The sequence below is a fragment of the Pestalotiopsis fici genome, assembly GCF_000516985.1.
Source record: "Pestalotiopsis fici W106-1 unplaced genomic scaffold PFICI_Scf_2, whole genome shotgun sequence".
NCBI classification, from domain to species: Eukaryota; Fungi; Ascomycota; class Sordariomycetes; order Amphisphaeriales; family Sporocadaceae; genus Pestalotiopsis; species Pestalotiopsis fici.
In genome coordinates, this window is record NW_006917092.1 from 1,369,670 (window position 1) to 1,383,318 (window position 13,649).

General features: G+C 49.6%; 4 protein-coding genes across 4 annotated transcripts; 2 read left to right on the top strand and 2 right to left on the bottom strand.

Annotated features, from left to right (window-relative positions):
* Positions 1 to 2,335: 2,335 nt before the first annotated feature.
* PFICI_02604 (uncharacterized protein) lies at positions 2,336 to 3,155 on the top strand (the record flags this gene model as incomplete). The annotated part of the gene is made up of 2 exons (XM_007831185.1): positions 2,336 to 2,369; positions 2,449 to 3,155. 2 exons carry the CDS (start codon positions 2,336 to 2,338, stop codon positions 3,153 to 3,155), a joined length of 741 nt encoding a protein of 246 aa, XP_007829376.1.
* Positions 3,156 to 3,553: 398 nt separating this feature from the next.
* On the bottom strand, positions 3,554 to 4,978 carry PFICI_02605 (uncharacterized protein; the record flags this gene model as incomplete). Its single annotated transcript, XM_007831186.1, has 3 exons — positions 3,554 to 3,742; positions 3,814 to 4,812; positions 4,868 to 4,978. 3 exons carry the CDS (start codon positions 4,976 to 4,978, stop codon positions 3,554 to 3,556), a joined length of 1,299 nt encoding a protein of 432 aa, XP_007829377.1.
* A 1,408-nt stretch (positions 4,979 to 6,386) lies between these two features.
* On the top strand, positions 6,387 to 7,043 carry PFICI_02606 (Protein transport protein Sec61 subunit beta; the record flags this gene model as incomplete). The annotated part of the gene is made up of 3 exons (XM_007831187.1): positions 6,387 to 6,389; positions 6,567 to 6,864; positions 7,009 to 7,043. 3 exons carry the CDS (start codon positions 6,387 to 6,389, stop codon positions 7,041 to 7,043), a joined length of 336 nt encoding a protein of 111 aa, XP_007829378.1.
* Positions 7,044 to 8,415: 1,372 nt separating this feature from the next.
* On the bottom strand, positions 8,416 to 10,322 carry PFICI_02607 (uncharacterized protein; the record flags this gene model as incomplete). The annotated part of the gene is made up of 5 exons (XM_007831188.1): positions 8,416 to 9,028; positions 9,094 to 9,401; positions 9,497 to 9,864; positions 9,964 to 10,099; positions 10,185 to 10,322. 5 exons carry the CDS (start codon positions 10,320 to 10,322, stop codon positions 8,416 to 8,418), a joined length of 1,563 nt encoding a protein of 520 aa, XP_007829379.1.
* Positions 10,323 to 13,649: the final 3,327 nt, after the last annotated feature.

A 13,649-nucleotide genomic window follows, 5' to 3' on the forward strand; every position in this document is an offset into this window, starting at 1 on the left:
AGTGTGCCACATACTGTGAGATGCCTCTGGTGATTTGATATAAGCTTATTGAAGTTGCGGTCAAAATCATGATAACACCGCGATATGTCATATTCAAGTTGCGCAACTTTATTATAACGTACCACCTGTAACGTGACGCATTGCCAAAACCAGTTTGTTCATCACAATTATAGAAGTTTAGCATTTTCATGAACTTGAAGTAAAAGCGATGATTCCTAATCTATAGAAGTGAAATTTTGTATATTCTGTTGCTAATGAAACGATTTTTCAGCCAGAAACCAATAAAATATACGTTTATCAACATTTATCAAAATCCGCAAGGTGATATTTTTACGTTGATGTTCACTTTACTAACTGACGATCTCAAGTGCAGTGGGTGCAGAATAAAGCGAATACTGCCTCTATCTAACGCAATATTTCCGATTTCAACACAAAGTGTACATAGTATAGGCCAACACTATAGTCCATTGCCACTTGAGCTCGTCTAATAATTGAGCTCGAGATGAATGATGGCTCACTCTCAAACATGCGATTTGTATCGGACGCACTTTGGTCATTAATTTTCCGTCCAGGACATGACCGCCTATGTAATAAAAGTATGGCAGCTAACATGTTGATATATAATCAATATCATGCCAGGGAGACTTGTTACTTGTTTCTGTAATGCAGTATAAGGAATTTCCAAAAAGTGGACAGCCACTTGAACCAGGACCAAGCCAGTCTCGTCACTATTCTATTAGACGTGGTGATCGTATATATACATGCCAACCTGTCCGAGATATATCAGCGGCTAGTCATCTCATGTGAACATGTATATTGATGGATCAAAACTCTGGGTGAGCTGCTTCCGTGTAACCCTGCATAAAAGAGGGCTTCAATTGAGCACTTGGATTATCAAGGCGATCAGTTCAAGTCGGAGACTTTAATGTCATGAACTGGTAACTTTACGCAGCAGCTTCCGATGTCAAATTGTGCGCCTTTATTGGACCTTTCGCCTGGCCACATTACAAGACGGCAAGAGTAGGCTAGTTTTTCCAAGCCGATATTTTGAATCCACCAGGACAAAGGTACTGGAAAACACCTTTGGGGTCATACTTTGATGAGGCCTCCTGCATCCTGCTCACATTATCTGGGCCGTAACCATTGAAAACGTCTTGGTTTGAAAGAGCGTAAATGAGATGCTCCCACGGTAGGACACCATCCTTGATGGCGTGCGCAGACGAGCGCACCTCATCAACCAAAGCGCAAACATTGGAACAAGCCCATGACTCTAATTCAGTAGTGTGGATACTGGCCGAGGCTTGAATCAGGATGGCGTCATGGCTGTTTTGCTCAAGGCCAAGCACGTTGCCAATGCCGTTGGCCGCATGTGATTGCTGGAAGTATAGACGTGGGACCGGCTGGACACAGACATGCGAGGCTAAATACTGGTCGGGGATACCTGCCTGAAGCTCTTTCACCATCTGATTATATATTTCAACTGCTTTTCGGCGGATGGAAGCATCGTTCTCGACTGTCAGAGTGAACCATATAGTACTTGAAGAAAGTCAGGTAACCTGAACATATATTTTTGGCACTACATTGCACATCATCACAAGTAGTCCAGAGGCAGTGAGGAGTATACCCAAGCATTCCTGGAGTGTGACTGTCTTGTAGTTATTCGTAACTTCCGAAAATGATAGGAACTTTGCATCAAAGGAGGTTTCTCGACGGCTGCCATGTTATTCGCAATGGTCATGCCCAAACCGCCCCCAAATCTTGGCTGGTGCCTATTACGAACTGTACGTTGACATATGGATTGGATGAATTGTTGAACGTGAAGTTGGTCACGGCATCAATGCCAGCTGAGGCGGCATTCAAGGGGGAAAGGGCCAGCCCACCCCAGATAGGCCTGCTTGCCATAGTAATGCCCTATTTGCAAAGAATCACATGCGAGATATCATTGCAAAACATTAGAAATAATAATTGTCACAAACAGGCCTGTATGCACACTGCGATGCTTGGACCCCTGTTTTGGTATACCCCTCGCCGGCGGATGTAAGCAAAGAAATATTGTCAGATCAGCAACTTACGACCTTGGCGTGGGGTTGTATTGGACTGACTTGGAAAAAAGTAGAACGAACTGGACGAGGTGAGTCGGCCTCTTGTTGAGTTGGTCGTACAAATCGCTGGCCCTTCTCCGTCAGCTCAAGCCCCAGTCGGCTCAGGTTAGAAAGCTTCTTTCACAAATCTGCTATTACCCCGGAAAGTGAAGAGAGAACAGCAAGCGAGTCTTCTGTGAATGCTCTATTCATTCTCTTTCCCCCATCTCCTCTTGAGTCTGACCGTCATCGACATGCCTACTATTCTCATTACCGGTGCCAATCAAGGTCAGTTCAAGCTTTTGTAGTCGGGAACCTATACCCGTAGTCAATACCAGCATTCGTGTCGAATACTCATAGACTGCAGGCATTGGCCGCGCACTTACTGAGGCTTATTTATCGCGCCCCAACCACACTGTCATTGGGGCTGTCCGCAATCCAGAGAGCACCACGCTCAAGGATGTCAAGCCAGGGGAGGGCAGCAAGCTGCTAGTCGTCAAGATCGAGGCCACGTCCGAGACAGACCCTGCTGAAGCGGTTGACCACATCAGGGCAGCCGGTATCACTGCGCTGGATATCGTTATAGCGGTGACCGGAATCAACCCGGCCAGTGCTTTTGCTTCCGTCAATGACATCAATATCGAGGCCTTGCACGAAATCTTCAATGTCAATACATTCTCCTTTGTGAGCCTCTTCAAGGCCGTGCAGCCGCTTCTCCTGACGTCGAGCAACTCCCCGAAACTATTAGCTCTCAGCTCGAGCGGCGGTCAGATAGCCGAAATGGAACCCACGATCCCCGTCAAGGTTGGCATCTACGGTGCCAGCAAGGCGGCTCTCAACTACCTCGTCCGACGAGTGCATTTCGAGAACCCGTGGCTGACTGCATGGGTCATGAACCCCGGTTTTGTGCAGTCGGCATCCGGGAACGCCAATGCCAAGCTTTGGGGTATGGAACAGGCACCGCATTCCATGGAATTGATTATCCCAGCTCTGATGGCAAAGATCGATGCGGCCACGCGAGCTGAAACATCAGGAAACTTTTACAATTTTGATGGCACGCCACTTACCTATTGAGATGATGAGCCATTCTCGAGATTCGCCTGATAGAAATGACATTGTATTCAATTGAGTGCTACGGCGTTTCATGCTTCGAACAGTGAAGAAAAATGGACAGTGGTTGAACAGAATCACCCTTATAAGTTTTCGCCGTTGTGCACTTCGAGTTCCATGGCTATAATAAACTAGGAAACTTCAATCTGCCAATATAATCACTCAAGACTGGCCAGAGCACCGTTGACCAAAAGAACTCGGCGTATATTCAGCTCAAACAGGAAAAGAAAAAAGGTTGAAGCTACTAGTGCGGTTGATTGTATTCCGTACCTAGATCCAACAACTTTCTTTGCGTATATTCCCAGTCAACATGTGTTCGATGATCCATTGAATCTCGTCTTTGCAAATGGTCAATTCTTCCGTTACTCATCATCCTCGTCGCAGCTACCATAACCAGGCTGGCATGAACCCAATCCGCAGTACGCGTCGCCCTGCCCGCAGTACCCATATTGACTACAGCACTGGTTTTGGCAAGCGGTGCCAAAATTGGTATTACCAGACACACCGCAGCGGTTGTCCATTGAAATTGGGAACATGGCCATACCGTCCGTCTGTAAAAGGAACAAGAGGACGTTAACACACATGGCAATTCAGAGTTTCTGGAGATAAAAACACAACTTACCGAACAACGGGCCGCGTTGCTTGAAGCCGTCTGGAGCGCGCCTTTCAAATTCTGATAATAAGTTTTACCTTTACTGATCGAGGTGTCGGCCGTCGTTGCCTCCCAAATGGAAATGCCACCAAAGTTGGGCCGGCAGTAGTACGCGTTGGCAAGGTTGGAGGCGCTCGCAACGGAAATGGCGTATCCTGGGTCGGCCGCGGCCTTTGAGCCCGGCAGACCGAGGAAGAGGCGGGCGTTCTTGCTCGGTGTGTTGGACAGCCAGTCTGTCCACTTGTCAAAGGTGAAGCCAGCCCAGGCGACGGGACCTCCGACCTTGTACGCCGGGTTCTCCTTGGCCCAGCGCGCAGCGGAGCATTCGTACGAGCCGTAAAACTGGATAAAGAGTATATCGAAAGCGACAGTCGAGAGCATGTCTTGGTTGTTGGGGTCTGGGACATAGCACGCCGGTGAGGCCGAGAGGTAAAATCTCTGGTTCACCGTGCCAAACAGCCGCTTGAGCTGCGTGACCAGGGCCTTGTAGCCGGCCGCATTGTCAGTGGAAAGGTGTTCAATGTCCAAATCGAAGCCGTCGACCGAGAAGCCAATGTTATTGTAGTCGAAAGGTCGCGGATATCCACTGTTGACGAGATTCTGCTGTCGGGGCCCAAAAAGATAGAACAACTGTGTCGCAAATTTGGCACCATTGGATGCCCCCGTGAGCTGATAGCCATCGGTGCCTCCTCCCAGCGACAGCAGAAACTTCTTGTCTGGGCTGACCTTGCGACAGTAGTTCAGGTCGCGCTGAATGTTGGGACACTTGTGCAGAGCATTCTTGGATGTGTCGTTGACGCCAGCCCAGCCCGGACCTGGGTAGGTGTCTCCTGTACACTGATTTCCCAGGTCAAGTCCAGGAAAGCCATTCGCCTGTGCCGGGAATAGGTAGACAAACGACAAGATGATGACGTCGATGGTGGGATCTTGACAGTAGACGTTCAAGGGTTTCTGGTTGTACCCTTGGCCCTACATGATGGATTAATAAATCATGAGACACTAATGCGAAGAGGTAGAATCTCACATAGTAGACGGCCACATTATTCTTTGAGTTGATATCAAAGGTTCCGAGTCCGAGTGTGACGTACGTGGAGGCGCAAAGTGCATACAGCACAGCCTTGTAGGAACCAAACATGGCGAATGCTATCTAGATGTCTCGATATAATGAACGACTGATGACGAAAACAATCCATCAAACAAACACTGATCTGAGTTGCATCATCTTGTATTTATATCTTCCTCATTCAATATCACGCTGCGTCTCGAGAGAGCATTCCCCAGATCGCGGCGGCGACGCCTCCCAAATCCAGGGGTAGACGAGAAGATTATGGCGAGACATATGGCGGAGGGTGGCTTGCCGAAGAGACGGGACGCCATCTTGCCCGTCTTCAGCCTTACTCGGGGTATGCGCCTATAATCTGATTCTATTCCAAAAAAACTAGTTTCTCTGAGTGCCGGACGCGATTGTTTAGAGTTCGACATTGATCGCGATGTCCATTCAGAGAGGAACGGCAGCCAGCGTATGTGAATAATGATGTCTACTACACTGTTTTCCTCGGCCTCATGATCAAACACATGTCCCTTTTAAGGTTGGATCTGACAGGAGTCTTGGGTCCTGCGTTCAATATAGGCGTTGAGGCTTGTATCAGAGAATGAATTTGCGGAAAATCATGTCATGTTACTTGATGAGAATGAGTAAAAGAGTATAAATCTGTTGATTTTTTGACATTTTTGTGCCGTTGATATTTACACATGTGACGAGAGTCCAACCTTGGTGCATTTGCCGTTGTGCGCAATGGAAATGATGGATTCGGCCTGCGAGCGCGTCTCAATTACCTAACGGCAATATGACTTTTGACTGGCTGATGGCGAATGCAGCAGCGCGTCGATGATCAGTTTGGTTCATTTTCCAATTTCCAGGATGGTGTTGACTTGGTCTTGAATGCATATGTTGGAGTTGCCCAGAGCAGTGAGGTTTTGCCTCGTAGATTTGGTGTTGAGCCTTGAACTCGGGGGTCATATGAAATGATGCCGAATCATGGTTGAATTGTCGCTTATCGGAGACCCCAAGGAGATATGTACTGGATTGAGATGATGGGTCGACTGGACCCCTGGTTGAGGCACTCGGATAAACCTTTCGGCGATGGGCAATCCAGGGGTCGCCCTTCCCAAAATGTGGCCTCAATTGAGAGGGAGCTCCATTTGGCGCCTGTTGATTGGAGAAAGTCAAAGCTTCTCAGGGTGCAGCTGGGGGAAGGGTTTTAGTGAATGAGCTGGTCTCTTTTCAGCGCTCTTGGGGCCACATGTGCACTACACCTCCAGTACTAGTCCATCCCATTTAGGTGCAGCCAGGACAGTAAAGCAGAGAAAGTAGTAGTAGCCACTTCTCCAGACCAGAACCCAGGCCAGCTCCTCGTCCACGTTCCATCCCCGTCCGTCAATCGAGCACACGAGCGGTTTCATCTCTCCCATCTGTCTTCTTCTACGGCTTTCCTCTTCTCTTGTCCTCTTTTCTAACAAAACACACTCATAATCACACCACAATGGTACGTACAGCGTGACTCACCGGGGCCAGAGCTGCGGCCCTCGCTGGCCTCAATGCGATTGGATTGAACCCACCCGATCCTGCCACGAACACTAGAATGAGGAGGGCACATGTCGACACACGCGGCTCTCCGAGGCCTAGAGAAGGCAGCATCGCTAACAAGGCCACAAAACTATAGTCTTCTCCCAGAGCATCATCTCCCGTCAACGCGCCTGCATCTGGCGCCAGCATTGGCCGTCCGTCCTCGCCCACTCCCCCGGGCGGTGCCAGGACCGCCATCCGCCGACGAGCCGCCGCCGACCAGAAGGAGAAGATCGCCAATGCCCGCCCCAGCAGCACGAGGGCCGCCGGCGCCGGTGGCAGCACCAGCACGATGCTGCGCCTCTACACTGACGAGTCGCCCGGCCTCAAGGTTGACCCTGTCGTCGTCCTCGTTCTGTCTCTCGTCTTCATTTTCAGCGTTGTCGCCTTACACAGTACGTTCTCTACCCTACACCTTTCCCTTCTTGGCTTTACCTTTGGATTCGGGGAGCTTCCAAGGGGTCAATTAGGACCTTTTCTCTACCATAATTTTGCTGCTTTGGAAAGAGGACAGCGAACTAATCTATAACTCGAACCAGTCATTGCCAAGATCACCCGAAAGTTCTCCAGCTAGACGGGAATGAAATAGGAAAGCGGACAAATTATTGAGCACGATGACGGCGTAATGCGGATGGGAAAGAAGAAAAGGCCCTTGTATCATCATACCGGATCTCGATGACGGCGGGCGTCTAGATCTGTTTTTTTTTCTTGCAAAAAATTTACAATACCAACACGAAAAGCATTTGCAGAAACAACTTCAGCTCGCCATGCAACTTCGGTTCGATCTCAGTGTACACGTACTCGATGAAATGTGGTGCTATTGCTTCGGGCTCAGTAACGTATCCCGAGGCTGAATGTGCTGGAAAGGATATTCTATAAAAAGAAAAACTTGGCCTGGTAGCGGTCAAAAGACGGCGGATGGTCGCGACTATCCCAAGCTGGCACTATCACTATTCTAGCACGAAGTAGTCAGCGATTCGAAGATCATGGTTGATTTGGCCGAGACCCATTGTGCTATACGTATCCGGGGGATTGGGTCTTGCGATGCTGAATGAAGTGCTCTTGGGCTCCAACGCGCTCCTAGGCATACTTTGATAGACGTACTTTTTTCTTCGACATCGGCCATTAATCACGTAGTAGGAGTAGATAATTATTCAATTGGTCTTGTCCATAATGAGTCTGCCTATCTCTTCCAACACCTTGCTTGTTGGCATAAAGACGTTGCCCAGGGATATGAGCTTGAACACCTCGAACCCATATTATTTCAAGACTTGAACTACAACGACTGAGTGAAAAGGGGGGCGCCAAAGATCTCGGGATACGAAAGTACTCGTTGAAACTCGAGTATTATTTATTCCATCTTCAACCCAGTGAAAACATATAGGCCACATTATTATCTTATACAAACGAGGAGCTAATGCTACACGAATACTTGTACACACTTGGCTTTCCTGACCTCAATTTTCTAACCACTGCTCAAGAGATGCCATTATTTTGTATAGTCGAACGGATTCGGGTTTCGCAACTGAATGAGAATTGCTTTAGGGTGGTTCATTGTCACAAGTAATCAAGTAAAGCCAGCCAGCTAACTGTGGTGATGAAGACGTATTATTATAGTGTTTGTGGTCATTCGCTAAGTGTTCTAATGTGACAATGATGGTATATGCTAATGTGGTTTCTAGGTGATTTGCAAGCATTCTGCTATTTGCTCAATTAAAAAAGCCTTGTCGTGCGTGTCCTCGTGAGTGTTTCTTTCGTGGTCACCCGGGGGTATCATTCCTGTGAATCAAAAGTGATCATAATCGTGCCGGCCTTTCTTGTCGGGTTTGCTTCCTCTTCTTCTTTGTTGGTCTGTCTTTTCTTTCTTTTCTTGTTCTCTTCCACCTTGTCGTTCTCTTCCTTGAGAATCTTTCTCAATTTTGAATATCCTTGTTCGTTTTCGTATTTTACAGCGCATGCGCGGGTCCGTCTAGGTCGGGCGAGTGGCCACGCGAGCTGTGAATCGGCGACCGGACACCTCCAGAGATGAGGACCACGGAATGCGGCTTGGTGGGCCCAATAGCCTCCAAAGCCACCAGACGGTTCTGGTCGTCCTCGTCAACCTCGTCGAGGTGCTGCTCCTGCGGCGGCGCCACGCGGGAGAAGAGGATGCCGTCGGCCATGATGCGGTCGCCGCGGCTGACGCGCCAGCTGTGGCGCACGCTGGGCGGCATCCACGAGTTGCGCGAGGCGGCCGACTTGGAGGCGTCGGTGCTGGGCTGGGACAGCTTGGGGTCCCAGGCCGTGCTGGCCCTCCACCGCGCCGCCTGCGACGCCGTAATGTTCTTGGACTTGCGGTTGCCGTAGTAGTACTTGGACCGCCGCACCAGGGTCACGTCAAAGACCTTGGGGGCGATGCGCACCAGGATCAGCCGGATCGCCGGCATGCACGCGCAGATGATGCCCACGGTGATTTCGACCGTCGACCACAAGGCCACGCCAAAGTAGTCCCAGGTCAGGTTTGTCGACTCACGGAACTCGACGAGCGAGGCCAGACGGATGATGCTGACAATCGTGACGCTGCCCGTCCTGTTAGTTTCTGCTTCGAGGTAGCTTTAGAAACAAGGGGCGAAAAAAAGACTTACAAAGTTCCAACGCAAAACATCAGGGCGACGCCAACCTTCTTCTTCCAGTGGAGGTTGAGTTGACGCAGCTGCGAAAGGGGTATGCCCAACATGAACAAATCCAGGGCAATGCTCACGGCAGCGTTGGCCCAGGCCACGGCACTGATGTCGATACACTGGCCGCCGCCCTCTCCACGCCAGTTGGTCCAGTTGTAGCTGATTGGGCGACACTGCAGCAGCGCCGTGATAATGAAGGCGACGCCAAAGAGAATGTCAAAGGCCACGGCGCCGAGGACGACACGCCGGACGCTTCTGCTGGGAAAGATTCGCTGCGGGCGTTCGAGTTAGCGGGCTTTATTCTTTGCCATCCTTTTTGTCGTATATATTGAAATACGACTTATATCAAGAAAGGGAGGACCCATACCAGATAGAAAAACAACATGGACAATTTCAGTACAAAAACCTCGGAAAAGTACAGCAGAGTAATAATGAAGAAGCCGCGGGCAAAACTGGTGATCTCGTCGGGGGTCAGCGTCCAGATATCCTTGCCGAGGCCATAGTTGGACAGCATGGACACGTTGATGACGGCCGAGGGCACGCAGTTGAGCAGCGTCAGGAGGATGAACCAGTCGTCGAGGCCGAGGTCGGTCGCCGTGAAGAACTGGCGATACCCCAGGCGCACGAGCACAAAGATGCAGGCCAGGGACATGAGCACCGTGGTCACCACCGTGTACTCTGTCGACTTGTCGCGAATAGGCGCACCGCACATGGTCTGCGTGGTGTTCTTGGCAACTGGGCATGCTTGTTAGCCTAGGCTTCTTCCCATTGTCTCTTGTCCGCTTCCTAGTATTCGGACGAGAGATCTCTGTAAACTCTCCAGACTCGACTTACCGAGCGATTCCTCAATGGTACATGACATCATGACGCACAACTCGGCGGTTGAGACGAACTCTGCGTCTGTACATTGGCATGCTACGTCTGTTGCTGAACATGATGATTCGCCGACCGCCGCAATAAGACATTTCAACTGTGAGCAAAGGAAATGTTAGTCATGTCCGTTCCGATTCCGTAGACATGTCCCAGCTGGCCACCACCAAGAAAAAAAGACGTACAGCGCAAGTCGGCAACTGTGAAAGGGCCTCCGTGTATGCCGAAGTCGATGTCGTCGAGGAAGCGTCCGCCGCAATACCCAGCTCTGCAAAAGCCGCCACCACCACCATTAACACCAACACTCTGATCGAAGCCCACATGGTCGTATAACTCCTGCGCGGTTTTTGTCAAGGGAACTGAGCCCTATGCCACCAACGACGGGAGTACTTGTGCGGGAAAAGAAAGGATTGACTAGGGGTGAGTTGAATAGTACATAAAGAAAGGAATTAAGGATAGTCGTGGGAGGGGGGGTTTTAGAAAGAAGAAAAGAGTGTAGTAGTAGTTAGTTGGTTAGTATAGAGAACGGATGAGTTTAGTTTAGATGGAAAGAGATCTCGCAGTACGAGTCATCGACCACGTGGGAAACATGGTTTATCAGAGTACTGGATCTCTACACGCACTCTTTTTTCTCTTCTCCTCCCGCCCAAACCATCTCACACTAAGATTTTACGCTGCCCTGAACTCTTTACTCTACTCTTACCGTATCGTGTCAATCAAAGCGCGGGGCGGAGAAATTTGGTCGCTGAGCCCGGACCGGGGACGAGGATCTTGTGGATTAGAGACTCTATTATGGAGTATCTTTGTGTGTGTGTTCTTCTCCCTCTCTCTCTCTATTATTCACGGGCTGCAGGTCAACAGGGTCTGAATATCGGGTCCAGTTCGACCCAGCTTAGACGCGCAAGAAGGGGCAAGGAAGATGCAGATCGCCATGAAGACACACGGCCGCATCAGACCTCTATTGGCTCCGAACAACGTGCAAATTTGCCTAATTGGGAATAAGCGTACGGGGTTAATTGGATGGGGACTTTTGTTTCCCGTTGTCCAACACATGCCATAGTCGTACTAGTAGGCAGAAAATCTCTAGTAGCACCTGCTACTACGTACTGCTCGGTCGGTCACTGGTGCTTATGTTTGGTTTGAAATTGGCGCGGCCAAGAAAAGACGAGAAACCAAAAAAAAAAAAAAAAAAAAAAAGAGAGAGAACTTGGCTGGACGAAGCGTGCGGGCGGAGGACGGCGGACTGCCATGGTGCTACTATGACCTATTATTATTAGAAAAGCCCAACGGGCCTCGGCATTTGTTTGCGGTGCCACATAGGTAGGTTTTTGCTACGGAATATACTCGATGGTATCGTCTTGGCAACTCGGCACGTCTGGAAGTGACAAGCCAGATGGTGTTCAATGTCATTGAAAATCTTCACATGCATGTTCAGCCGCAGAGGCAGTAAAATACGTAGACACTAATAAGTAAAGGTCAAGGTTGAGTGGAACGTATATTATCCCGAGGGAACCGACCCCTTGTCCCGTTGCCCAAAAGCAGAAGACTGTTAATGACTGTTGCCGACCTCGAATCTGGGGATTGGCAGAACCCACGGTATTGCCGGCGCAACTGAATTGGCGATTGCATTGTTCAGTTTGCTGCAAGGTAATAGGAGTGCAGCCGAGGGCCGGGGTGGTCCTAGGGTGGTGAGTGGTATGTCTCCGATGGAGAGCAGAGCTTAATTAATGGCCCTGGAGGGAGGAAGAGTGAGAGAGTGCAACTGACACCTGCGTCAATTCCATCTTTTGTTGCGCATCGCGCGTACGAGAGCGAAATAGCAAAGCAAGGGACCACTTGTCTGTTCCGTACCTACGGTGCGGTTCAGGTCATATCAAGGGTCAGATCATTCATGCAAGGGCAAAAGAGCCACTTGCCTGTCACTCAATCGCCGTCTTTACGAGGCATAACCAGGGTCCTTGCGGGGGGATATGTGGTTCTCATGGAAAAATCTCATTTGGCATAACGGGTTCTGATGGTAATATGAAGACAACAGCCGTATCCTTTTTTCCCTCTTGCATCAAGACAGAAGCGAAGGAGACTCCTCGACCGATCGTGGTGAGTTTCAGTATACGGATCAATCACCGCTCGGTTCCGCTTGGGGGGCCCGAACGAGCCGTGAATAGTCAAGTTTAGTTATCTATTTGGCAGAACACCTGCATACGGATTATTGCAGGTAAATGAAGATATTTCTGGCTCAAGCTACAACTATAATAGATTGCTAGACCCAACCGGGAAGTCTGCCCACAAGCGAGCCATACACAAGGTGGCGATGAGCGTAGCAACAGAGGCCGATCGAGGTTGCGCCGGCCTTAACTCCTGAGTTGCCTGGCCGCCTGCAACAGTGGACAAGAAGTGGATGGCTGATGGATCCCGTTCCTGGACGGTCAAGAATTCATCAACCCTAGTTCCTAGTCGGCATGTTTTTGTCATCTGTCAATGAAAAGGCCCGCTGCGGTAATATCCTCTTATGTCAGCAATCCAGACTGCCATGAGTTGTGGGCACAGAATGACTGATGAGTAACACTGCATACGTCCTCAACAGCTCAAGCTTGTTTGATTATGATTACTCTGCATTGCGGCTGCTCTCAATTCATGGCAGCCATGAATATATAAGCCACAAGAGGCCGACTACTTATTCCCGTTGTTCATGGCGATGCTGGTTCAGACGACCCCCGGCAGACCATGCTCATCGTGGCTAGCAGCCGTGGGTGGCAGTTCCAATGCCCTGCAGGCGCCTCCTCCGCCGCCAATCGATCACAGGTCCGATCGCGACATGCCCATTTGATCTCAACTTGGATCACCACCAAAAGGCTCCACGATGCACTTGGGCCAGTCGAGCTTAGCTTGGGTCGCTTTATGCTCTGTTCTGTCATAGTGAGCTTTCTCATACGGCACCGTCGATGATACTAATATAGTCGACTTGACCTAACTACATAGCATGGTACAGAAGGGGGAAAAACCCGTTTCGTGTCTTCTCTTCGGGCTCTAGAAAGTTTCCGAAAGAGACAAACCAGAAGAAAAAAAAAACGGTGATAGTATGTGGTCATTGCAAAGCCTGTCATTGTCGTCGCTGCCCCTGACCAGTGGCTGTTAGTGCCTATGTTTCTCTATTTCGGTTGATTTATATCCACTTTGTACTGAACAAAAACGCCCATGAGCCAGGCAATAGTAACCCTAGCTGCTGCCAAACGCCACCCCTTCCCCAATTGCCGGCGCCAATGCTACCTTGCAGGCTTTGCCAGAAGTACGAAATCCTACTGTACGTTTGAGTCGTCATGGCGGCGGCGTCGTCGTGCCGTTGGGGGCAAAAGATCTGAATTTGAAAAGCAAAAGCAGCCGAATTGAAGAGATCCCAAGCAGGACACAATGAGGTCCATTCACCTGAGAAAGTCAAAGTGTCGCAAGCGATTGCTACGTGCGCAGTCAATCAAATCCACTTGCAAAGGAGCATCAAAGCCAACAGAGGCCCTGTGCTATAAGCTTCACTACCATGTGTCCTTTTGCTGGGTAATACTACGTCATTGAGATACGGTTGGTCAAAGGAGAGAATATCAAGAATATGGCCAATTAAAAAATAAAATAAAAAAAATAGCACTACAATACCTGCT